Source organism: Cupressus sempervirens, chromosome 9 (assembly GCF_028749045.1).
Source record: "Cupressus sempervirens isolate cs-2001-9-10 chromosome 9, ASM2874904v1, whole genome shotgun sequence".
Taxonomy (NCBI): domain Eukaryota; kingdom Viridiplantae; phylum Streptophyta; class Pinopsida; order Cupressales; family Cupressaceae; genus Cupressus; species Cupressus sempervirens.
Window position 1 is genome coordinate 583,307,699 of NC_143126.1, and position 27,419 is coordinate 583,335,117.

Here is a 27,419-nt window from a genome sequence, read left to right on the forward strand (position 1 = left end):
ACCAAAAAACACATTAAGATCACTTATGATACATTGTTAGCTACGTTATCAATACATTTTTTAATCTAGTAGGTCAATTTTATTTGTATGAATCTCAATGCATAAATTTGATGTGATATTTATCCAATAATGCTCTATAGATAGTTAAAATTATTGTTCATCTTGCATATATACTTACAAAATGTGTCATATGTTCATGAATAAAATATGTCAGAATAAAGAAAATGGTTTGAATATACTTAAAACATGGTGAAACATAATAATATATACTACATACACAAGCATGATAAGAAGTCATTAAAAAATAGTACATGGTCTAACATACTTCATAACATGATCTATGAAGTGAAAAAATACATGGTCTAACATACAGTTTTAACTATCCTAACACAAAGTGTATACATCATAAATAATATACATCATAAAAACACAATTTATAGGTGCCAACAAGACCTAATCTATCTGATTGAATGTCCTCTTTACTCCATGCGAAGAGGACTTAGATGGATTGTCATGTGTAATATGAGTCATCTCGTCATGTCGAACACCCTATGAGGTAGATGTATCACCCTGTGTAACATGAGGCACATCTCATCATGTACATGCTTAATTGAAATGGGTCTCAAAATCTAGCTTGCAAATAAATTAAATATTCACTACATAATAAAATAAATTATACCACATGAGATGGGTGTCCCTCAGTAATAGGAGGAGGTGCACTGTCAAAACTACCAAATGCAGCAGTGGTGAGTTTCTGTAATTTACAATACATACATTTTTTTAATTTTATTTTAGAGCATAATGAACTATACATTATGTACATAAATCACAATACTGACCTCAAATGACAATGTAGGTACCTCCATCTGGCTAAGTCTTATGCTCTCAGCAACACTCATGGTGACGTAGTCCTAAAATTATGGATACATAAATGTTTAGTCAAAATTAAATATACATGAATAATTACAAAGTACATAATTTGTACACTACATTTTTTATACACTATAAATTTAACATGTATATATAATATATATATCATGCCTGAGTGGTAGCCAATGTCACAGATGTGTCTATAGGTATGCTAGCACGATAATCATAAGATGGAGTCAAAAATAGACTATACCGAGGCTTGTATGGATGAGTATGATATGGCTTCTATTCGTAAAATCAAAACACATAAAATATATATACATGGGACTCAAAATTGTTCAGATTATAAGTTAATAATAATGTACATACATAAAAATAATACAAATTATTTTTCTTCAGTCAAAAGTTCATACCACATGTATTTGAGGCTGTGCCTCAGTGGTAACTAGAGTAGGACTTGTACTAACATCAATCTGTGTAGATGCAGACAATCCCTACAAAATCAAATAAAAAGAACATATGAGCACATGTTATTAAATTCAAATTTGAATGTGCATTTTTACAGTGTAATTCAAAGTGCATACCGTATAAAGGATGCCAACGTCTATAGGTCTCAAAAAAAGACTATACTGCCTCCTAGGAGGAACAATATCATCCATCCTCTGTTATTTCAAAAGTACAAATTAATATAGTTAATACAATTACACATGTATGTAGAAAGTAAATAATTATGTGTACTTTATATTTATATTGAAATTAAAATTTTACCTACTGCTCTTGACTCTCTCCAGGCTCTCCCTGCTACATGAGGTCAACAAATGATGACACGTCTATCTCATCACTACCATCACCATGGGTAGCGTATATATCATCATCAAAATTTGCACCCTCGGCATAATGGCCATTGTGTACTGCACCAGGATTGCTCTGGGGGCCTATGCATATGCCTTCACAGCTAGTACAAACATGTCCAAGTGGAGGAACATGTACCACCTGCGTCCACTACTGTACTAAATTTCCTGAAAGAGCACTCAAATGGGTAAAAGCAGATGAAACTACTTGATGATGTTGAGGAGCAGGCACAATAGGCACAAGAAGAGGTACAAGGGGCTCAACTCACCTACAGTTTCTCATTCTATCACTTAGCTTTGCCCCAGGCCTATCCTGAGGCATCCCTCTACCAACCCCCTGAAATGATTTCATATCAAAATAGTTGGGTTTCAAACCCAACTCAAACTCAGCCCATAAATTCCTAAGGAAGTACATGGGCACCTCATGGTTAGTGTGTGGTGGATGGTCAAATACCATCCACCATCACTTCCAAAAATGTGCTGCTATATGTGGATGTGTACACCACCTAATGAAAATGTGAGGCTTCTTATCACTAATTGCTTCACTCGTCTTAGGGTTTACAAAATAATATTGAAAATTTCATTTACCTATATGCAGGTTATAAACCTCTTTGTATGATAAGCTGTTAGAGTAGAAGGCACGCATGGTTTCCCTCCACGATCTAAATGAATCAATGTTTGAATCAAAATGATGGATGGAGTCAACCACGCCTTGCATGCTATCTGTAAGATGTAGTAGGTGAGAGGGGGGAGTGCCTCTCATGTCAGATAGCGTCTATATCACGCATGAGGTTGTTGAGGTTATGCCTCATGGTCTCACAAAGCTCATTTGCGGTGGGTGGTGGAGGTGTGGGTGGAGGTGGAGGTGGAGGTGGAGATGGAGGGGGTGGAGGCGAAGGTATGGGAAGGGGAGGGGGTGGCGGTGGGTCCATCAAATATAATCTACATATATGTTTAAACAACATAAAACATAAAACATGACAAAAATACATCACAACAAAAAACATGACAAAATTACTATTTAATAAAATTTAAATCTAAAATTTATCAACTAGATCTATATAAATGCTCATATCTTTATTAAAATCATATCAATTCAATAAATAAAGTTAACACTTAAGTCAAATTAAACATTAAATACCAAATTTTTAAGTCTAATCATAAAATAATAGTCCAAAAATATATATCTAGGTTAGTTCAAGGTTTCTTTTCTTAAAATAGGAGCCACCAAGCTAATTTTGCTTTCATGTACACTTATTTTGTGACACTGGGGGATTGTATGAACTCATTATGGATTATACATGTTCATCTCAGGATGAAACAAAGTTAAGATTATGACAAGGTTATGGTTTACAATTTTGTTATGTTAACAGTTTTGATGATGGCTAAGTTTAAGATTATTATAATGATTATGGTATGTTAGGGAACTTACCTAGGATTATGGTTTTAGTTAGAATTATATTTAGGTTTTGGATATTTATTATGGTCCTATTGTTTATAGGATATATAATAGATGGCGTTAGGATGAGAGTTAAGGTTACAATTATCTAATGAAAGCTTAGAGATAGAATTATGATTTGATTAAAAAATATTTATGATTGTAGTTTGAATCCTAACTATTATCAGCTTTTTAATGCAAACTATAAGTGTAGATCATGTCAGGTAATGAACTAATACATGTGAACCCTATCCCTAACAATATAATAATCCTAATTCTAATCATAATCCATAATTCATTACCTTATGAAGCTTTGGCTATCCATTTTATTGCCAGAGTAATCCCTTGGCTATCCACAAAATGTTCCTAAAAGGATTTATATAGAAGACCAAACTGATTTAAATAAAATGAGCAGGAAGAAGAGAAACTTACACCCAATATGAGGAGAGAATCTTTTAACGTACTTGAATTCTACCAACCAAAGTGAGATCATTAGAGTTCCAGTTGTTGAGTTTTCCAAAGATTTTCTTGTTGATATAAAGACACATTTCATTTATATGTTAGGGTTTACTACAAATGGAATCCCTAGGTACCTAACCACTTAATTATGAAATCTCCATCTAATACCATATTTACTACACAAGGTAGGGGACTCAATATTTAGCCCCAATAAGATAGATGTAGAGACATAAATCTTACTAGCTGATACAAAGAAAAGAGGTCCAATTTGATCATTAAATGACTCATGTTGCACTCTTGTAGCTTAAAAAGAATACAAATATTATCAACAAACTATGTACGTTATATACTTATTAATTATTTGGAGAGTAGATCCTCTAACTTTTAGAGACAACTGGTTATCTCTAAGGAGATAATGTAATGATTCAATGTTCAACAATAAAAAATAAAGAGGATGCAAGAGGACACCCTTTCATAATTGATCTAGAGAGTCCTAAAAATTATGATCTAACCCCATTAATTTCTTTACTAAAACCCTGACACCAATCATAAGAGAGGACACCATTTGACATAATATTGGATGGAGGGCTTGCAACATCATCATAGTGAAACTCCATTCCACCCTTTTGTAGACATTTTCATAATCAATTACTTAAGCATGCCTACACTCTATCCTAGAAATGTTTCCCAATCCAAAGTCTTCCAATAGGTTATCAAGTTCTCGAATATGCATAAATATCCTTAACAAAACACTTTTGTCTAGGATTAATGATCTTTGGTAGGATATCTTCTAGTCTAGAGGCTAAGACCTTGGCAATAATTTTGTATGGTATGTATTTAGGAGTGTCCTGTCTCTAATTTTTAATGAGATTCTTATCTCCCCTTGGGGATCAATTTTATGAGCCCTCCATTGATTACTTGACCTAGGGATTTTATGAGCCCTCCGTTGATCACTTGATCAATTTTATGAGCCCTCCATTGATTACTTGATGTAAGGATTTCTCATTACTATTTTTTTGGATGGAAGAGTTGATTTATGATAGAAATGGGTTTATCACTTGGAATAATGCATCTTCATTCTAGGAATGATGGTTCTCATTTTATCCCTATCTTCTAAATCATTTTGAACTATCATCGTCTTCTAACCAAAAAAATTGATAGTAAAATTAGGAAAAAGATCTTACTATATATATCACTAGGGGGTGGGTATTTCTTTTTATAGAATAAGGCAATATTTTGTTATGTGGCCTTCCATTCTATAAAGGCAATAAACATTTAGGCTACCCATACAAGAAAATAGGAAACAAATAGGGGAATCTCCAGTCTCCAAAAAAAACTTTTAGGCACTTCCAACCCAAGATAAATAGAAATTAGTCCACCCTAACATAATTATCTAGTTAGGGATTGGGGTGTTAGAGTGCTTCAATACCCTCCTAATTAGATATTACATGATGAATACTCACTTAGGATATAAAGGTTTAGGCATCCAGTGGAAAGACAAGTTATTCACTTCTTTAGATATATTCTTAGGCATCCAAGGGTGTAGTCCGGGCTCCTACTAACACTTATGTGGACACCTCCACCTCTTGATGGTGAGGGAGGGTTACTTAATTAGATGCCTGATTCATTCAAGTCTCTCCTAATTATTTTATGATGTATCATTTTGAGACCTTGATATCAATGTTTAATTAGTTTTAGGATTAGGGTTCAATTTGGTTTGTACTGTTTGATTAGGTTTACATGCTTAGGTTTCAATTAGGACAAGAGTTAATAAATTGAATTAAGTTTTAAAGTGCTCAATTTGGTTTTAGATATGGAATTATAGTTAGAGCTTTTAGATTAAAAACCAGTTGACATTAATTCAAAAAAGTTAGGTTTGAATTTTGTTTTAAAGTGTTCAGTACATTATTGAGTTCTAGTTTAGGGTGATTTGGTTTAGTCTTAAGGTCAACGTTAACTTGGTTCAATCTTAAGGTAACGGTTCAATTTGGTTAATGGTTGGGGAAAGGATTTAAGGTTAAATTCAAGGTTTCTACTGTTGAGTTGGGATGTATAATTAGGTTTATGATCACGGTTTAATTCAATTTGGTTTATAAGTATAATATGAATTAGTTAAGGGCCTGGGTTACCTTTCAATCTAGTTTGATATATTCAATTTGGTTTAGAGTTAACCCAGGGGTTAGTTTATTTTAGTGTTAAATATTAAGATATAATGCTTTGATATCGCTCATTTTTTGATATTTTGATTATATCACCCCTATACATGTTGATAACTTATATGTGATGAATCTTACAAATATTATTTGATCTCATTATATGTGTCATGGAAAATTTTTTTAGTTTATGTAGATGAGATGCTCCTATATATGGTTTTTTTCTTTTCTTATATAATATATATAAATTTACCTAAGTACCCTTCTTAATTATCTATGATGGACATGTCGTAAATGACATATATCTCTATATGATTCTTTTGATATGATATGCATGGATAATATATATAATGAAAATTTTAAATCCTTCCTATGCAAAAAATGATGTAATTAGATATGTGTACAAATGTTTTTAGATTCACATGTACATGACATGTAGATGTAGATATGATGCTCCTCTAGGATAATTTAGTTTAAATCATAAATAAGGTTACAATTTTTGGGTTTGATATTTATAAAATTAGTACTCAAGGTAAGATAGGAAAGTTATTTAATTATTTATATATTACCTGGTGTAGGTTTTAGCAAATTAAGATTAAGGTTAAGATGATAGTAAGGGTTATGATTAGAGTTAAATTCAATATAAATTGACATTATAGTTAATCCTAAATGATGCCTAGACAAGGGATCCAAAGAACTAATCAAAAGTTTTACTAAGCAAGCAATAACATACATACAATTTAATTTACATTTATAAAAAACATAAGAGATTGCATTCCTTAATGAACACATTTACATTTCATTTTTAAATAATTATAAGTACACTAAAAGTAAAATAAATAACACATCCACATGAAAGAATATTAACTACTTCAGTTCAATCCATTTAAATAATTTATATATGCATTTGTTCCGAATGCCACTTGGCAAATTAATTCGGAATGCACAATCATCCACTGTACATGTCACAGGGTATGAAAGGCTGAAAGAATATACATTTATAAAATAGTTTACATCATCCATTTTTTATCCATGAAACAAAGTACAATACAATTTAAGTAAAATCATTTTAAATACTATAAGTTTTTTGTTTGGATCCCTTGGCGGGCTGTTATGTGATTAAGTACTTAGTTATATATGTTTAGGGTTTTATTTATATGGTTAGGTCAAGATTATAGTTTAAACAATGAATTTAGGTCGAAGTTATAGTTAAAACAAGGTCAAGGTATATGGTTCTAGGTCGAGGTTATATTTATTTGTAAAATTACATGTTTAAACAATGAATTTACATCTAATCTAATCATTCAACATTGTAATAAATACATAAATTAAATACATTTCAAAACATCTAAAATAATAATTTTTTAAATAAACATTTACGAAACTATATTTTAATTAACAAATACAAAAATTTAAACATCTACTCATTAAAAATGTAAATTTACAATTTTACGTATATTAAAAATGAAAAAATAAATTAATTAACATACATATTAAATTGAAAATTGAAAAAAATAAAGTCAAATAGTATAAAACATATTAAAATACCTGGTGTATTGAAAACTAGCAGCAAGGGGGTGATCAGTAGGGCTGAAAATTGGGCTCCCGTATGCATCTCTAATCGGGCTCACATTTTTGAGGTCATGAAAATGACCTCAAAAATGCCAAAGAAGAGTTTAAATAAAGTCTTACAAATCGGGTACCCAATTTGTAAGAAGTCGGGCACCCGATATTTGAGTGCCTTGGGCACTCGATCTGCTTTTAAATATCGAGTACCCAATTTTTGAAATTTGGCTTGGGTGCCCGAAGCTTAATTTTAGAATCGGGTACCCATTTTTTAGAAGTACAGTTCTACGAATCCGACTTCCATAGAATTGCGACCCAACTTCTTGCGGTCACCCTGTGTGAAAATTGAAGCTTTGTAATAGGGCACACACATCCATCAAAGTATAATGAAAGAGGGGGTTTTGTCAGATGGAAATATAATGGAAATATGGTTTCACAAGCATATGAACAAAGAAAAATATTGAGTTTAAAGTTCTATAATTTTTACTAAAATGAACTTTCTTACTTGCAAAAGTTTATACTAAAATTATAAGCATATTTCTGCTAAATATGTATCTATTTGCACAAATCCCATCGATCTAGGTATGATCTACTCTCATTTTGGATTCTAGTGTGATCTTAAATCAAACTTTGTAAATCCACATATACCAAGGGTATAGACAAAACAAAACAAAAGATTAAAAAATTTGGCATTACATAGAGGCACTAGAAAGATTGATGCTCTTGACTCTTCAATAAATAACAACTAATAGTTACCCAACAAACTTCAACCATCAAACACACACAAAATATAGACACATCGCATGTCTCTTTCATTGAGTGTCAAGTTCCACGTAATGTAGGCCCAATATTTTTTATAATAAACAAAACTAATGGAAATCAAATAAAAAATCTTATATGATCACTAATCAAATAATTCTCTATATATTTTTATAAAACTCAGATACCTTTTATTTGTTCTCCAAGGGAATGTACAGTAGTAGGGTACTAAGTGTTCTTGTGTGCCAACATGGACTCTTATAGATACATGCTTTTAATTGGATAATTTTGTCTAAAGTCTTGACATTTCACATATTGATGCAAAAATGAACAATGAAGGAAAATATATGTTAATATTTTACAGTATTCATAATTATTTTTTAATTAATCTTATAAAATGTCCACTCTTAATAAAATAAGACTTTACTAGCTTAGATGGTAAACTTAAAACTAGTAACTAATATCATTCTAATCAACATACATCAACAATAAATTCCTAGATTCCCTCATGAATAGAAAGATTATTTGGAACCCCCAACAATGAAAACAACAAATTCCAATACCCATCCAATTTTATCAATTTTTATAAATTTCATCAAATAGTCATCCCTTATCAAACAAGACTCTAACTATGTACAAAAGCAATATAATTCTAATTTTCAGTAGATTACACCAATTAAATCAACAACAACTATACAACTAAATAATAACCTAAAAGAATATAAATAGTTGAAACAAAAAACATTATTTGACCATAGGGATTTAGATTAGATCAAATAATTACTCATCCTTAAAATAATACTATAAGAATCTACATAGATAAAATATTCTGTGATGGTCATTTTAATAATTTGCATACTCGAAAGATAAGAAATCTTTCAAAACCCATATGGTCAAATTACATGAATACCCAATCTTTCTACATAAAACTCTCATGAGCCACTTAGAAATGCAACCAAAGAGGTGTTTTCATTATTGCTTATTAATCCAATAAAAAAACAAGTATAAACAAAAGTGGACTCGTCGAGAACCCATTTAACAAAAATAGAGGACACTATCCAATACAATAACAACTATTTTCATCATTTTAGATCAACTAAGCACAAAACAACATTACTTTTATTTCACAACTCAAGGGCATTTGAGACAAAGTGTACTAAATTATGGAGTGCTCATCATCTCACAACATCTAAACTAAATATTTTATAAATCTTAGTTGTTGAAAATCTGAAAATGGATTAAGATGTGACACTACGTCACTTCTTGACTATACTTCCTAACACTAATAGCCACAAGGTGGGAGCCAAATACAAAGGCAAAATAATAGAGAGTCATGGGAGTAATTGTAGGTACATAACCCATTCCTAAGCATTTTGGATGATTTGGACACTGTTGAGGGGATTCACCATATATTGTTGGCATTTACACGTGGAAAGCTAAGACAAACATGGAAAACTATTGAATTCTTGCATTACATATCAAAACACTATTTAAAGTTATAGGCTAACATTAAGAGTCTACGTAAACAAGCTTTGCAGAAGTAAAAGTAATGTAAACAAAATTCGCAGAAGTAAAAGTATGACTGTGTTTCTTTATCATGGGGATTTACATGTTGAAATTCATTGATTTGGATAGTTGATTAACTATTTTACTTGATCTACATTTCATGTATCTAAAAATGGAAACAAGTTATATTATACTTTGAACAACATTTGATACCTATGTTTATTATTCTAAGTAGGTAGACAATGCATAACATCAACCTTACCATATTTGTAGCTACAAGAACATATTAGATATAATTAGTTTGTATTTAAGAATTGTGCCTAACCACAAAACAACAACTATTATATCTTAAGGTTCCTATTTATGTTGTCATAAGTTCTCAAAATGGGACTTTTAACTAGGCATTTATATGAAAAATGTTGAATGAATCCTCCTAGAAGACATCCTTCTTTTAATATTCTTGAAACTCCTTTAAAATGTACACCTCAAAATAAATCTCATCTCAAATGGATGACTTATATCTTGCACAAATAAAGGGTAGTTGAGGATGCAACCACCAAATTACTAGCAACCTAAGAGAATATGACAACTATAACATGGAATGCAAATGTATCTCTTTTGCCACTAGCATTCAAATGATTGACTTAATTAACCTTTATCCTTCATTTATATCTATTTGTGATTATGGTTTCTAAAGAAAGAGAATCAATGGCTTGCATGATTTCAATCCTTTCAAGACTTTAAAATATCTATTGTAAACTAAGTATTCATGATGTTAGGTAAAAATTCAAAAATAAAAAAAGATGCAACCATCTTATATAAACTTTCACCTTTTTTAGATACTATCGGCGTACCCCTTGCATCGCCTTTGGGTGCAAGTTCTAGTGATAATGTTTTGTGGTTTCTAGGGTGTATAACAAATGAGAATATTGAACACTAAATTTCAGCATGCACAATATTTATGTAATAATAAGATTTAATGGTTTCTAGGCTTTGTAAATTAGTAATATCTACAAAAATTATTTCAAAGGGTAATATTTTGTTGTTTCCTTGTATGTTAAGTACTAAGTAGATGACAAGAAGATTATGCTCTAGTTTCCAATGTTGGAGAAGTTAAAAATCCTCAAATTGATCTAGCAAACTATACATCACCAAAAGCATGACTTTTAACAAAATTATTTGCCTCCTCTAAACAAAGGCCCCAAACAATATTCTTTGTTTTGTAGCCTATGATAAGTGGGATAGGCCCTAGGTTCTGAGGATCACTTGGTTATATTTTGTTATTTCTATTTTAGTTGCCCTAAATCTGGGGCTCTTTGACTCCATTTATTTTTTTCAAATGTGATACTCCAATTGAGAGTCACTAACTACAGCTACAAGTATTGACTTATAACCATAGTAGAATGTCTTTTAACAGGTCCATTTGAAGATGATAGATATGAGTTCATTTCTTATTGTTTCTTAAAACTTTATCAATGTGTTGGACAAAAAAAACAAAACTTTATCAAAGTTAGACAAAAAATTACTAATGTATTTGATCATTTATCACAACAAATTTAAAATTGAAATACAACATAAGAAACTAACAACTATTACATATCACTTTTAAAATTCTTTTACATACAATTAATGAGCAATTTTTTGTATTCTAAAACCTATTAGCTTATAGTGGCACATACAAAAGTGTGCAGCTACTAGCCTCCATAGAGTGGGAAGAACCAGTAATTCTAAAGATTTAAATGCTTAGCTGAAATGTGGATGGAATTAAGAAAACACAATATTGAATACGTTGAAACAGAATTTTCCAAATTAAAAAATATGAAAATAGTAATAAATTCAACAGAAGGATAGATAGAGTGTCACGGACAGAGCCTGAATTAATATTGCATTTAAAATGAAATAAAAATTACAATGAATGGCACATACAAATGGATTTGCTGGAGAAGGCACTTTGTCCAAGTCCCTACCAAGGCTACCTTTCAAGACTATGCTCCAGCTGCAAAAATAGAAAAATCTTTTATCTTATGAACAAATTATATTTCTTTTAATGGCATGAAGTCTGGTCACATTAGTTGTTTTTACACAGTGCAATCAGCTCTCCTCAATAAATTGCTTTGGATCCTGTGGCCAGAGGAGGAGACTAAATGGAGGAAAGCAACAATCACATGGATGTGGACAATGTCTTGGCATCTCCCATTCCTCTGTATTCTCCTCTTCTAATATCTTCTCTACAACATGAGGTGCTCCCTGATTCACCGCCCACCATGCACAAATTAATCAATTGTCACAAGGATTTTAGAACCATGCAATTATATAGATTGATCTTTATTCATTTTAAAATAATCTATATCACAAATATAAATAGATCTCATGAACAATCAGTGTTTAAATATTTCTAAATTCTTGTATAGGTGTTACAAGATTTAGATTAACAAACTCTTCGGCTGTAGACTAGAACCTACAATACAATGATAACATGTGAACCTCTCATCTAAAAAGTCTTAGATTCGAATATATATATAGATGATCTTCACAATGGCCACAACTTATTCAATATGATATAGATGCTCCATATACAATGCGAACAAACTTACAAAATCAAAAAAAGAAAGATACACCACTGAGATCATACTTTGGGCGGTGATAAAAAATCCAATAGACAAATATTCATGAAAAGCCTTGTTTCTTATAGTTCACCGTCTACTGTCAATTCAAACCTTCATAAAAAGCCCACATACAGTTTTCCCAAAAAGCCCTGTTTCTTATACTTCAAAGCATACTGCCAAATTCAACCCTACATAATTGGATCTTATTCAAATACCACTATGACTCTGGTTTAATTCAAGATTAAAACTCTTTTATGATATTCATCGTTGCCCTTCAAACAGTCAAACATATCATTGTTAATGACGAAACATCAAAGACAGCATACATCCCTGTACACCTAAATTTAGTCTGCCCAAAATTTCCCCTTTCATGGGGTACGACCTACAAAAACTTTGATCGTCATGGAAGAAAAATTGGTGCAAACTAATTCAATCCTGACAAAGCTGGCATCAAATTCATTCAAATTGAAGTGACGGTTGCATTACTTCAGCCCAAAATTTTCAAGGATTAAAAAAGTTGCATCGCTAGTTTTCTAAATACGTGAATCACTGCTTGATCGGTTGAACTCTCCACTTTGTGGGTCAATCTTGATTTTTAGGAAAGATCTTGTTTCAACATAGTGATAGTCTTATACACGTCATTGAAACTCGTCAGAGCTTCAGAATATTCCTATCAGCAATGGGGCCACTTAGATCTGTCTTACCACACACGTCTCTTTGCCATCTAACCAAACCTTCTCGAGTCTTTAACTTGCACTCAAAACATCCGTGTATTGTGCTCAATCTATTGTCGTTTATGTGGAACCCAGCGTTCCCCTAGATTCTTTAGCACACCAATCTCAATTGCACCTAACCCTCAATTACCGTATCAATTAGTTTTCCACTGGTGGACTTTGTTAGTTGTGGACCTCATTGTTGAGATTGTTGATTTGGTGGTCATCGCTTTTATAGAGATTTGAATTGTGGATCGGATTAAATCTGGAATTTATATGGGGCATAATAGTTCAAGCTTTTGGTGCAACAGCAAGTGCTTCTAACAAGTGGTTTCAGAGTCTTGGATAACAGGCTCAGTCAGTGTTGAGGAGAAGATTGTTGAGATCGTTGACTTGAGAATCAGCACCTCCTTAGAGATTTGTACTGTGGATCAGATTAAATCTAGCATTTATATCAGACATTAACAATTCAAGCTTTTAATGCAAGATCTAAAACACAATGATAACCAATAAACCATGGAGGTTAATCAAGTTTTTCTAAGTTTGAGAAACCAGACCTTGGAAGCTTGAGCAAGAGATCCCCAACATTCGAGGCGTTTGAACTGTTTGACATTGGAATGAAAATAGACCCAAACCAGGGCATCCTCTAGCTCTGGATGCTTCTCGAAAAGAGCTCTGTCCCCATGCCTGAATGCCTCCAGCACCTGAACCCATTCAACTCTCAGTCAATCATCATACTCACCCATTGATGGAGAGTAAGTAAGAACAGGGGAACAAGGATTGAAACATACCACTGGAAGCTCCTTTCGAAAGATGTAAAACCTGAGCTTAGCAATGGCGTCCAAGAGCCAGTGGCCTCCACTGATATGACAGTGGACGTGCAGTGACATTTTGCCCTGAGACATTTTCCATTGTGCAAGCACTTCATCCCTCTGTAACCTGTTGTACCACCCCTGCAACTGCAAATTCCCACCCACGAATATCAATTGATGATCTATTTGTTTTCATAAAAGTGATTATTTTGCTAATATGGAGTCAAGTGATGATTCATAAACGCACAATTCAATGGATTTCCGAGTCTTGATTCGAACCGGCAACCTCTGTTTTGGAAGGGCACAGACTTGCATACTCGGATTTGTTTTTTTCCGTTAGTTTGGTTTTGGTTTTATTAAAATAAGGACTTAATAATTGTAAATGTGTTCCCACAATCTATAGTATTAATATTTTGTATAGAGATTCAGATTGTATGCATCTTTTGAGCCTCTACTTGCTGCTCTCTTCTCCCATGATGGTTTATAGATTGTTACCCCAAACATTAGTTCAAAAGATACCCACAAATTATTAACTTAATATTAAAATTCTCATGGCATGTGAAACGGGTTTGTTCTGGTTATTGACCATTGGACTCTAATTTTAAAACAGGATTTTTTTGTCTGAAGTACCTAAATACAACGAATAGAATAGATTTATTTGTTATCATGGCCAATGGAAGAGATTTTTGCAAATCTTATAAACTATTATTCATTTGCTGGTAGATATTCTTATGAATCACTATTATCAAATACAAACCAATAAAATGAAATGAAATCATTGTTGATATGGACAAGGTATAAAAACACTTTTGATTATTCAAGCAATTGAACTGTAAACCAATACCATCAAACATCAAATATAAAAAGACTTAACCGAAAACTGAAACCCACCTGAGCTTTATTGATGGTTTGTGAAATGGCAAGCGTGATCTTGGAAGTGATATCACTGTGTGTTAGTGTGTATGTCCTCGGGAGATGGGCAGGATGATTCTCCTCATGTGTTCCCAGGAATAAAACCTTGAGCTTCGAGGCTTCAAATATTGCTGGCCCAAACAATCTGGCCACCTGATAAACCAAAAAGAAAAACCCCAATTCGAACAAGAAACAGTTTAGCACAATATTGCAAACCAAAAAGAAAAACCCAATCTTTAATAAGAAACGGTAAGCAAATGAGATTAAGAAGAGATTCTAAGAAGGCCCAAATTACCACTTGATTAGAAGACGACCTCTTAATCTGGTATCTGGTTTTCTTGAGCCTTAATTGAGACTGAATCAAATCGCCCAACAGCCTTTCTCTGCCCAATGATAAAGATGATAAATTAAGATTTTTTCTCCTGAAAGGGGAAGGAGGGGCAGCGACAAGCTGAAGGCCGGGGACTGTTCTTCCTGCTGCCATAGCTACCATTTTTTCAATCAGAGTTCATTGCTAATTCCTTGTTCTTTTCTTCTCTCTTGCCGACTAGAGTAAGTAAATACTTTGCGTGCAATTCCAGGTTTCATGAGTGGATGCCAATACTCCACGCACAACTCATGTTTCACAAATTCCTTATACAAACAAATTCAGGTCCGCAGTTGAGGGAGGAGAAATTGGGTAATAATTTGAAGGGAGCGTGTTGAGCTTAGAAAAAGAAACTACCAGATTGACTGCCCAACTACTTTACTTGCTATTCCAACTAACGGATCATGCTTTCCATCACATTTTCTGTCTTGTTCAACTGTTTATGACCATTTATTCGTGTTAGTTCAATTTGACAAGTAGTTCTTAATTAAAAAAAATTTTCATTATTTGATTGTAGAAGATTTAAATCATGTTACTTTGTCATTAAATCTTGCTCACCTAAATTGGGTCTTTCTCATTTATTTTTTCATAAATGTACCTTAAATTTTGTCTATCTAAAGTACATACTTTTCATATTTATTAGCAGTGTCTTGCTTATTTATTCAATATGAATCTTATCTTTATGTCTTATTATAGATCTTATGAAATAAAGTTATCTACGTGACAATTATCTTTGGTAGTCCATACATTAGGTACAACAAAATTTAAAATGTGCAAAAAGTGCAAAAGAAACTACTAAAATTAGTAGGTCCCACTACTAGGCCCATAATCATTGTTATCAAGCTGGTCATTGAGCCATATATATTTCATGTGGCCATACATAAGGTATAAGAAATTGAAAACAAAAAAATCCAAAAATCATGAGAAAAATGACCCAAGGTATAGAATGACATTTGCATCTTCAAAATTGCTAAATTGGGGGGTATTTGATTTTAGTAATGTATTGTGATGAATTGTATATTATTGATAAAAATGGAAAGACTCATAGGAGAATGGTAAAAACCACATTTTAAAAGAGAAGCAAGATAAGATTTGAGGGGAAAATATTTTTAAATACAAAATTTGATCTTTCAAATGTCTTGAAACTTTTGTATTTAGAGCAAATAAACATTTATGATACAAATATTTATTTCAATATGAAGATTGACACCCATTTCAAAGCATCTATTCTTCAACTTATAACCCGTACCATCTAGTTTAGTAACTAACCACATATTAGACATACCACACATCAACTAAGAATAAATAATAAGAAGATTATACCTTCTCTCAGGCAAGGCTTTTTAAAGTAACCTTCAATCAGCCAAGGTGATCTTTACCCTATAGTAAATCTTGTTACATTTTGTCAATCTAATTTTAAGCAAACACTCAATCCATGATTCAAAAGATGCATGAGTGATACATTCTTTTGGAAGAAGGTAAAATATCCTTTGAAATGTAGAGATTTATATAATTTCATCTTAGATCATTATATCAATATGCATGGACAATGCCCCAAACCATGATTCCACACAAGGGGGATATTCAACTTTAAATATAAACTTCAAATGTAATTAGGAGATCTAATATTTTCATAATTCATATTAAGAGTGATTAAAAATATTTCTTGATATAATTATATACTAGATTTTATTTTATGATCCCTAATCCTAAAGAAATAATGTATTATAAGATATGATCTAAAACATTAGTGTAAAAACTCAAATCTAATTAGAATTAAAAATACTATAATTTTAAAAAAAAAGTTATATCTATATTATAATTTTAAAAAAAAAATAAAAAAATTGTATTAATTTAAACACAATAATATTTTCAATAACTTACCACAAAGATAGAAAACTATAATCTTAAAAACAGAGTTTATTCATTCCCTATAGATTTAAATTATAAATGCTTAAAAATAATCAAAATGTTTAAAAATATTGCATATTGAAATGATTTTTTTACCGAGTTAAAAATTATAATTTTACAAATTATACATTATCATTTCCATAGGTTGAAGAGAAAAATATTGAAATGGGTATTTAAAAATAAAAAATATAGAATTTAATGAAGTATAAATTGTCATTTACAGGGATTGAAGGGAAGGGAAATCATATTTACATATAAGATGAAGTTAAATAATACTAGTTTACAATAATGGCATATATATACAGAGATGGATTTGCTGGAGGTGAAACTTCTTGCAAGTACCTCCCAAGACTATCTTTCATGAATCTGAAGTATCTTTCTTGTAATGGTAAGAAGATTGGTCACATTAGAGTCTTTTTACATGATGAAGTCAGTTCTCCTCCATAAATTGTTTTGGATCCTGTGGCCAAAGTTGGAGGCTGAATGGAGGGAAGCAACATTCACATGGATGTGGACAATGTCTCGGCATCTCCCCTTCCTCTGCATTTGTATTTGCATTATCCTCTTCTAGTGTTTCCTCAATACGAGGTGCTCCCTGTTGCCACCACCCAAACAGATATAAGTGCATGCATAGAATCAGAATAATTTTATAACCATACAACTATGAAAATGAGCATATCTGAGGTCAGATTAGAACAGACAATATCTCCTAGACTGAAAATTAAGAACATCTCAGTTTAGTTCAATATGGATTGCTGTTTAATAATTTAAGATCTGGCATTTGGGGTTTTGAGAATTTGAATAAGAAACTTGGGAACCCCATAGAATGGGAACTGGGGAATTATAAGGGTAGGAGACAGTTCAATGGAAATTGATTTCAAAATGGTAGAAGAAAAAAATGAGAAAATGGAGATTTTTAAATTGCTATTTTATTTAGAATAAATATAGTGGCAGTTTGCATAGAGATGATAGTAAGTGTTAATAAGGATTAGATAGGTAAGGGAAAGAGTCAGTTGTTGGCTATGTTTGAATAATCACTACATTTATCTTTTATAAGAAGTTTCAAAAAATGATATCACTGGTAGAGTAAAGTGTCATTTTAAAAGCCTAATACCACATTTACCGTTCATAAGAAGTTCCAAAAAATGATAGAATTTGTAAAGTGTCATTTTAAAACTCCCAATACCTGCTACTAAGACCCCCCAATAGCTGTAATAGTACTTTTTGCACAAATGGACCAATTAGCAATCAAGAAAACTGAAAAATGAGAAAAAAAAAACTGCTATTGGTGTTCATGATAATTTGTTTTGGCATGTTTGTGTGCAGCCTGCAGGTACTGGAATTTTTTTGGGCGGTAATTGAGAGAAAAGGTAACCGTTAAAGTGGCTAGTTTCCCCTACTAATAGCCAATCATATGTGTACCAATAGTTGATATTTTTTAAGCTTTCATAATTGCTCACTGATCCATTTGTCCTTATATCTTGATTTATTTTGCTTTTCAGAATTTTAAAAAAAAAGATAAACTATCAGTGATTTTCAGATTATTTGACAGTTAGAAAAAAAAAAAAAAAAAAATACAATAAATATACTGAGATTAATTATTAATGAATTCCGAATTATTTCAATTAATAAAAAATGAAAATATAATAAATATACCGTTCTGTAATTAATAATTATAATCACTGATACATTCTCGGTGCTACAAGTACAAATACTCAACGTTCCGGTGGATCTGGACTCTGACGAAAAATCCCATTTCAGTAACTCAGAATTCTCCAGACTCTACTGATTCCTGCGTACCGACAGACTTGTCTTTATCTAACCAAACTTTCTCCAGTCTTTAACTTGCACTTAAACAGCCGTGTATTGTGGTCAATATATTGCTGTTTACGTGGACAGTGGAACCCAATTTCCACCTAAATACAAGGAAATTTGGAATCTTTCCTTGAGACACCAATCTAAATTCCACCTAAATATTGGGAATCTATCTTAAAACGTGACATCTAAATTTCACTTAACTATTCCATTCAACTCTTAATGTATCAAAGACAAAAAAAAAAAAAAAAAAGGTTTAAGCATATTCTTTTTCAGATTCAGGAAAACACATTCAATTTTTTTTAAACATTCAGTTATTTTCGAACACAAAATATATATGTAGATCATAAAGATCAAATACTGAAAATTTCAAAAAAAAATCTGTATTTTAATTTTTTTGAAATTAGTCAGCATCCTGATTTTCAAACTTAAAGGAATAATTGAATTTGAGAAAAGAACCGAGAAACCATGGAGATTATTCAGACTTTCCAAAGGTTGAGAAATCAGACCTTAGAAGCTTGAGCGAGAGAACCCCAACATTCAAGGCGTTTGAACTGTTTGACATTGGAATGAAAATACACCCAAACCAGGGCATCCTCTAACTCTGGGTGCTTCTCGAAAAGAGCTTTGTCCCCATGCCTGAATGCCTCCAGCACCTAAACCCATTCAACTCTCAGTCAATCATCATACTCACCCATTGATGGAGAGTAAGTAAATAACAGGGGAACAAGGTTTGAAACATACCACTGGTAGCTCCTTCCGAAAGATGTAAAACCTGAGCTTCGCAATGGCGTCAAGGAGCCAGTGACCTCCACTGATATGACAGTGGACGTGCAGTGACATTTTGCCCTGAGACATTTTCCACTGTGCAAGCACTTCATCCCTCTGTAGCCTGTTGTACCACCCCTGCAACTGCAAATTCCCACCCACAAATTCCGATTACGAGAAAACTTCATAAGATGTATTTTCTTTCATTAAAATGACGTGTTTGCAGTAGGAAACCCACAAACTCTTTTTTGCAAGTAGACACTTGAAAACTCACCTACAGACATTTTAGCAGCTTCTCAGTTTTGGTTTAACTAAAATGCAAATTAAAATTCACGGACTATTTATATACCTTCCAAATTAAATGGGCTTGATTGGATGAAAAATTTCATGGGACTTATAGATATTTGAATTATGATAGTAAAATTCGATGCCTCATGAGAGAGTTTGATAACTTTAAAAACAGATTTTTATGTACGAGTAATTTAAAAAATGATGTTATTAACATAATCTGGTTCTAGTGTTATATAAATATTGTATAATAATACTATAGATCTTCCGAGTTATTATAATCAAGGATAGTTCAAGAACTGGAGTCTTTAGAAGAGTAAAGCAATAAAACAATTATGATGAAAGATTAAAAAATTATAATATTTATAATAATTTTTATTTTGACTACAAAGGAAAATTACTATTTATCAACTAACTTTTTTTTTTGTGACTTGTTTATAATTAAATCAAAAGTAAGTTTTTTAAAATTATTCATAAAATTACAAAGATAGTTTTTACATAATACTATCGTATTTGCAGTAAATAGAGTAGCAAATTTTTTTTTTTAAAAGAGAAAAATTAAGTTAATTGTAATTTTAATATTAATATCATTTAATATTTATTTGATATTTTAATATTTGATTAATGTTTTTGATATTTTAAAATTGTTATAAAACTTAATTATATTTGAGAAATTATTAAATATGTGCATCCTATCATAGTAGAATAGGGGATAAAGTTAATTGTATTTGAGAAATTATTAAATATGTGCATTCTAAATTATTGTAATTGGTTGAAATAGTAGCCGATAAATATATAATAGATTTATATGCATTATTACTATTAAGATAAATCAATAATATTGGTCTTGATGAACTATTTATAAACATGAAATTATTAGATAAGATAAAGATAAAATGTGACAAAGACCTATTTTTAACTAATCAAAATAAAATAATCATAAAAGAGAGGACTTCTGTGAATTATGGAATAAAAATAGTTTCTAGGTATCATTACTGAAACAAAATGATAGATTTCTATGAACACTTCCTATTATAGATAAAACTAATAATTTGCTCTACACAGTATTCTTACAAACGAAATCATTCAAGACAGAGTAGACAAATAAAAATAAAACAATTGTAGCCAGAGACATTTTTTTGTGAATTATCCACAATAGATTAATTTTGATTTTTTCCGCACAATTACTATCACAGATAAATGAATAAAATGACTTGTTATGAACCGTCATTCTCAAACACGAAATTGTTCAAAAATGAAAGAAGAGTCTTTCTGAAACACGAAACTGTTCAATAATGAAAGACAAATCAGGAAAGATAAGACAACATTTTGTTTAATCGTTGTATTTCTACTAAAATATCCATATAACAGATACTTCTTTAACTGTTTTTGATACTCATTTTAACTGTTATTCTTAAATCATACACAATAAATATGCAAAGATAATCTTAAAATTAAGCAATGGAATCTGACCTGAGCTTTATTGATAGTTTGGGAAATGGCGAGCGTAATCTTTGCCGTGATATCACTGTGCGTTAGCGTGTATGTTCTGGGAAGCTGCGCAGGATGATTCTCCTCATGCGTTCCCAGGAATAAAACCTTGAGCTTGGAAGCTTCGAAAATTGCAGGTCCAAATAATCTGGCCACCTGATCAAGAAAGAATTCCAAAATATAACACGAAATAGGAAAAAGAACAAAGAATAGAGATCTAACAAATTCGAAGGCAAAGAAAAGAGATCTAACAAAGCATTATTACCACTTGAACCGATGGTTTTCTCTTAATCTGGTATCTGTTCTTCTTAAACCCTAATTGAGCTTGAAACAGAGTATTCCTGGTTAAATGAGATGTAGAAGCAGGGGAAAAATGCAGGTTGGAGAGATTTGTTCCTGCAACTCCTGTTGCCATGGCCGCCATCTCTCAATCAGATCTCATTGCAAATCCCTCTTTTAAACGGCAAATACATTTCGTGCAAGTCCAGTATTTATTTAGACTTGCCCTGTTCTTGAGTGGACGCCAACACTCCACGCAAAAAAATAGTTTCAACAATTTTTCATACAAACAAATTCATGTCTTGCTGGCAGAGAAATCGCAATTATTTCGTATACAAACAAATTCATGTTCGTCTGATGAGTGACAGGAGATTTGTAATGATAAACGAGGTGGAATAATAAAGCGAAGCGTGAAAGGCATGGAAGAAGAAAAACGAGGTGGAATAATAACTTAACGTGGAAGAAGAAATATCTACAACTAGCCGTGCAATGCAATCTTCCGCAAGGGTCTATTTGGGTAGACAAGCGAGTTTGATAGGTGTTGGATGAGCGATTTGGAGGCCCCATATCAAAAGTCACATCTGCTTGGGCACTTGTACTCAAAGGAGGTGCAAGGGCTAAGCTGGTAGAGGATTTGTCATGTACAAATTGTTGTCATGTCTAAATTCTATATAATGGCATATGTGGTAATAGTCTATTATACATGTATTATTTTTAGGGTAGTTTGACACATGATGATATTGATATGTGACTACCTCATACTCCTTTTTGGGAGGTACCTAACTGTACTACAAACAAGGTGTACATACTCTACCCCCACTGAGAGATTTGAACTTGTGACCTCTCTTTCAAGAGTACAAGTTCTCCACCACTAGGCCAAGGGTGAGTGACTAATGGGGGTCTTAGTGGTAGGTATTGAACGAATGTTTTAAGATGACACTTTTATGTGAGGCTTCACCTCGACCCGTCATAGCATAGACATGTTACTAGCATTTTGATATTCAAGACTTTGATATTTTGACAGTTATTCGAGACTTAGATGGAAAGTGGATTTCTTTATCTATTGATTTTGATATTTCAGAAGTGTTTTGCATTTATGATATGTATTATGAACATAATATTGTGAGTGGAATGATCGAACACATATGGATGCAACTTTATGACAAGATGGTATTAGATTATATTGCAATGTGAAATGTGAATTTGATTATGATGATTTATGATATGCAGACAAATGTTTAGTTGATTTTGATGATTCATGATACGTAGAGGGATGTTAAATTGATTATGATGGTTTGTGATATGCAGATTTGATATTCTAATATCTTGAATGATTAATTTGAATCGATTTACGGAGGAAATGTAATTTGAATTATGTTAATATCGATTTCGTTATATGCATTTATGATATATATGTTTTATATGACCTTGGACTACTGATGCTCAAGTTTAATGTGCAGGAAGTGGAACCATGGAAATTCTTGGGGGAAACAAGTTCCAAACCTTTGTGACCACCGTTTAACCAAGGCGAATCTTTGGAAGATTCAAAAGCCTCAATGTGAAAGTCTTTTTCTTCGTAAATGTGAGTTTGTTTGCATGTGGAAATGTATAATCATTAAGATGCATTAGGGACACGTCTTGGTCATGTGGAATGTGTTTTTGTGTCACTTAACACTTGTGAACTTGTGTGCAATTTGATATGTCAATTAGGGTTTTGGGTCATGGTCACATCTTACCCTATAATTAATTACCCTGTTAATGAGTAAGTAAACCCACTTGACAAGGGGTAGGATGGGTCACAATCAAAGGAAATTTGAATTTGGACTTGGCTAGGATTTTGAGGGGTCATTAAGTGGTCCCAAGGTGTCTTTTATGTTATAATAAGTTACTCATATGATAGTATATCAAGTTAGGGACCTAACTTTGATCATGTGAATGGTTAGACAACCTAAGGGGCCCCTTTACCCATGCATTTTCCCATCAATTTGAATTTGGAGTTGTCACATGTGCTTTCTCCCATGTTCCCACTAAGTCAAATATAGCCAATTTAGAGGAGACAAGTTTGTAAGAGGAAGCAGCTAGGTGTTTTTGCTAAAATAGTTAGTGAGAAGGCCTTATTAGAGGGTTTTGGTCAAATTAGTGGGTTGTTCACCCACTCTCTAAGTTTAGAGACAGTTAGGGTTTTTGAGGGAGGTTAAGGGAGCTCTACTACAACTATCATTTCTTTTAGCTTGGACCAAGGTTGGTGATTCAAACCATGTTCATTTTCTTTCCATTTTGTATGGCAAAACAAATATGGAGTATGTGTCATGGAATCATGCATTATGTGGTGAATCTTTGGTTTGTAGATTTGGGTTTTGTGTTGTGAAATTGTGAATGTGTATTGTATTTATGTAAATTTCTTGGCTTTCCCTCTTGATTTTATTGTTTTGATTTGAACATTAAATGTGATCATGGGTGTGAAGGCTTCACTCACCCTAGGGAGGGAAGAGAAGCCTTGGGTGAAGGGGTTAGTTGGGCTCAACAATGTAGTAGAGAGCCTCTTCTCTTGAAGAGAAGGGGGCAGATTTCATGGAGTATGGGCTCCATTGAAGCCAATGTCTTGATATTATGATTGGGGGTGATAAGTGGAAATATGAATTTGGGGGTGATAAGTGGAAGTTTGTGATGTAAAGCATGTATGATGCAAGCCTTGTAGAGGCATGGTGAATCCAATGTGCGAGAGTTGTATTGACATGGCAAATCTCCTCTTGAAGAGCCCACCTTCACCCAATGTTCTTATGATTCCAATGGTGAATCAATGTGTAAACCTTGGGAGGGAGTATTATGTGGTGTCTTGTAAGTGTTCTCATGCATTATCATATGTTGTATGTGTTTGTATCTCGTTTGGATCTTGTTTCCTCTTCTCAGTGGGTGGCTTCATAGAAGCCTAGGATGGGAGGTGAGCCTCCTTAGTTCTAGTTTTGTGTTGTGTTGCAAGTTCTTGTGAAGATGGAATCCTTGGAGATATGAGGGTTTATTCTTGGCAATGTTAGAAACCAAGTGTGTGTGGAGATACAAATCCTTCGTGTCATTGTAAATGTGTCAGGATGTTAAGTCTCCATGTTCCTTTCATTGTGATGTAAAGAGGGGTATCCTCATTATTGTATCTAGTTGAAAATGTGTAGAGAAAGATCAAGAAAAAAAATTCATATAGTTGCTTGTTAGGAAACATTTATTGTGAGTTCTCACATTATGTAATTTGATGCAAAATAGAGAATCATGTAAAAGAAACACTTCTTCTTACAATCCAATTAGTGTGAATATTTCATAGTGGTTATACTCTTTTGATATAGTTGATTTAATTTAATGCATGAATGGTTGAAATTGTAATTATATATGTTCTGCATTCAATTTAATGGAAGAAAGTTATTCTATTTGATAGATCATTACATGTGCATGAGAATTAGATCATTTAGATTCAAGGTTCGAATAGATTTCTAGGTTAAATCACACCATCACATCATCAAATATATTCACTTAAATGCTATGGTAAGTTAAGAAAAAAACTTGTTTGAAAAAGTTACAAAGCGCAAATGCATAAGAAACAATCCTGTAGCTGTATAATGGGTTCTCTAGAAAATGTATAAGGGAAGGAAATAATTCCTTCCCCAAGATTATAGACCAATATTTTATTCAAGGGAATATACTAGGGATTTTGGGTTTAGAGTATTAATAAATTAATACATGTACTAAAGAGTAAGACTCAAATAATCATAATGGCCTAGTCCTTAAATTATCTGTAAGAAAAGACCCTCTCGAATCACATGACTATTGGAGCATCATGACAGAAAACAACATAGAATATATAGTTAAAATAAGACTATGATTATATTAAAGACTAGACACTTACCCTTACAAAACTAGGAGGTACCCAATGAGATATTCCCACCAAATACTAAATAAATTTCAAATAAATACAAAAAATATAATATAACCTTAAAACCTAGTGCCTACTTTTTCCTTTTGAAAGACTTAGTACATGTGACAAGAGGAAGGGGGGTGGGGGGGGAACACATCTGACATGAAGTCGAACCCCTTTCCCAAGTACCTTCACCTTGGGCCAAGGGAGGTGTGCCTTTCTAGGGGCCATAGTCACCAAGCTTGAGGGAGGATAAATAATAGAAAATAGAGAAAACAATTTTGCAAGGTGGAAAGGCACCTACCATGTATGAAAGAGAATTTGGGAGCAAGTGTCATGTTAGGGACCCTTTCCCTAGACAAGCCATCCCCTTCAACTTTTACTTGGCACCTATGTAAAGACGAACATGGAAAACCACCCAACTTAGTGGGGACCACCTTGGGCTTGGTGAACTTTCCTAGGAGGAGGAGGGATGTTGTGGTGTCAGCTTGATTGAATATTTTCTTGAGGGGATAGGGGTAGAATTTAGTGAGATGTTAGGGGAGTATTTGGTAGAGTTTGAACTTTGTATAAGTAAGGTTTATGTCATGGGTTTAGGATTAGGGTTAGTGCATTTGGGATAGGTAAAATGTAGGAAATTTAGGTGGGATTAGATAGGTGAGTTGCTTGGATTATATATATATATATATATATATATATATATATATATATATATATATATCAATTGTTATTTACTACATAGCTTTAAAGTAATAATAATATAATAAACAAGTATGCTGCTAAGATATAAACATTTTTATATCTTAGGGATCATTTTGTAAATCAGGTAAAGATTGTTATGAAGGTATATAGCAAATATAAAAGGTAAATTAAATAGTATTCTTATATTCATGTAATTCTTGAGTTGGATACTTGGAATTTTAGGGATCTATAAGAAGGTAATGTGATTTTATCATTTTAACACAATGGACTCATAAGAAAATTTAAATTAATTACATCAATATATATTGACTAGGGTTTTCCTGTAATTTTGGAGATTAAATAATAAAGGTGTTTGATAATTAATATATAAGATTTTTCTTAATTGATTTTCCATATAAAATTTTGTTTTGAACTCAATCTTATGCATTGATGATGTTAAATAAATTGGAGAGAAATTTTAGTGGTAAATGGGGATAGTTAATAGAGGGACTAGAATAATATAATTTTTAAATACATATAACTAACTAATGATAGATTTCATATATTGAACTAATCATGCATCTAATATGTATATATGTATAGGGTTAGTGCAAGAAGTTGGGTCTCACTTTTGGCCAAAAAGTGGAAGTCTTTTTCTTGTTTTTGAAATTTTTTGTCAATTGATGTCAAAAATTGAGGTATTTAGAGATTGAATATTAAAAAACTCCTAAATAAAATTTTTAGTGTTCGGAATCTAGTTTTTGAATATGTAATTTATTTGTGTACCCATATGATAGATTATTTTTTTGGTATGGATCTTTAAAAACCACTTTTCCAAAATGCCTGTTTCAGGACCATAACATGCTCGTGTATGGACACCATAATTTGACACAAATAAATGAATTTTCACAAATCCTTTTAAAGGGAGTTACCTAATATACCTAAGATTGATGACAATATTTTTCCTTAATTTTTTATTGAATAATTTTATTATTATTAATTATTAATTGGCTATAAAGGTTAACTTTAAAACCTCTCCTGTACACACCACATAATTTGATCAAAATCTCACTTTTTTCAAGGAAAAAAAATTAATATCAAAATAATTGTATGTAGATTGATGACATATAAATTAATTTAAGAAAAATTATAAAATAAAAAAGTTATTAAAGTTTTAGTGAATGTCACTTTTCAATGTTTAGGAGATAATTTTGATTAATAAATAATGGAAAAATAGAAAATAAACTAATAACACTATAAAATTTATATTTTT

General features: G+C 32.1%; 3 protein-coding genes across 4 annotated transcripts; all 3 read right to left on the reverse strand.

The window, feature by feature from the left end:
• Positions 1–250: 250 nt before the first annotated feature.
• Positions 251–7,671, reverse strand: LOC149540020 (uncharacterized). Of its 2 annotated transcripts, XM_089801203.1 has the most exons (7): positions 7,320–7,671; positions 1,639–1,863; positions 1,455–1,532; positions 1,284–1,364; positions 840–911; positions 680–754; positions 251–570 (listed from the first exon to the last, which is right to left on the reverse strand). In XM_089801203.1, the coding sequence occupies exons 3-7, from the start codon at positions 1,527–1,529 to the stop codon at positions 550–552; spliced, it is 324 nt and encodes a 107-aa protein (XP_089657329.1). In that variant the 5' UTR covers positions 1,530–1,532; positions 1,639–1,863; positions 7,320–7,671; the 3' UTR covers positions 251–549. The 2 variants fall into 2 exon arrangements, with proteins under 2 accessions (XP_089657329.1, XP_089657328.1); XM_089801202.1 differs by lacking the exon at positions 7,320–7,671 and having other exon boundaries at positions 1,639–3,552.
• A 3,799-nt stretch (positions 7,672–11,470) lies between these two features.
• Positions 11,471–15,177, reverse strand: LOC149540021 (protein STAY-GREEN 1, chloroplastic-like). Its single transcript, XM_089801204.1, has 5 exons — positions 14,941–15,177; positions 14,625–14,798; positions 13,713–13,880; positions 13,479–13,625; positions 11,471–11,849 (listed from the first exon to the last, which is right to left on the reverse strand). Exons 1-5 carry the CDS (start codon positions 15,136–15,138, stop codon positions 11,694–11,696), a joined length of 843 nt encoding a protein of 280 aa, XP_089657330.1. The 5' UTR covers positions 15,139–15,177; the 3' UTR covers positions 11,471–11,693.
• A 1,918-nt stretch (positions 15,178–17,095) lies between these two features.
• On the reverse strand, positions 17,096–21,985 carry LOC149540022 (protein STAY-GREEN 1, chloroplastic-like). Its single transcript, XM_089801205.1, has 5 exons — positions 21,551–21,985; positions 21,268–21,441; positions 19,483–19,650; positions 19,248–19,394; positions 17,096–17,518 (listed from the first exon to the last, which is right to left on the reverse strand). Exons 1-5 carry the CDS (start codon positions 21,707–21,709, stop codon positions 17,354–17,356), a joined length of 813 nt encoding a protein of 270 aa, XP_089657331.1. The 5' UTR covers positions 21,710–21,985; the 3' UTR covers positions 17,096–17,353.
• Between the last annotated feature and the right edge of the window lie 5,434 nt (positions 21,986–27,419).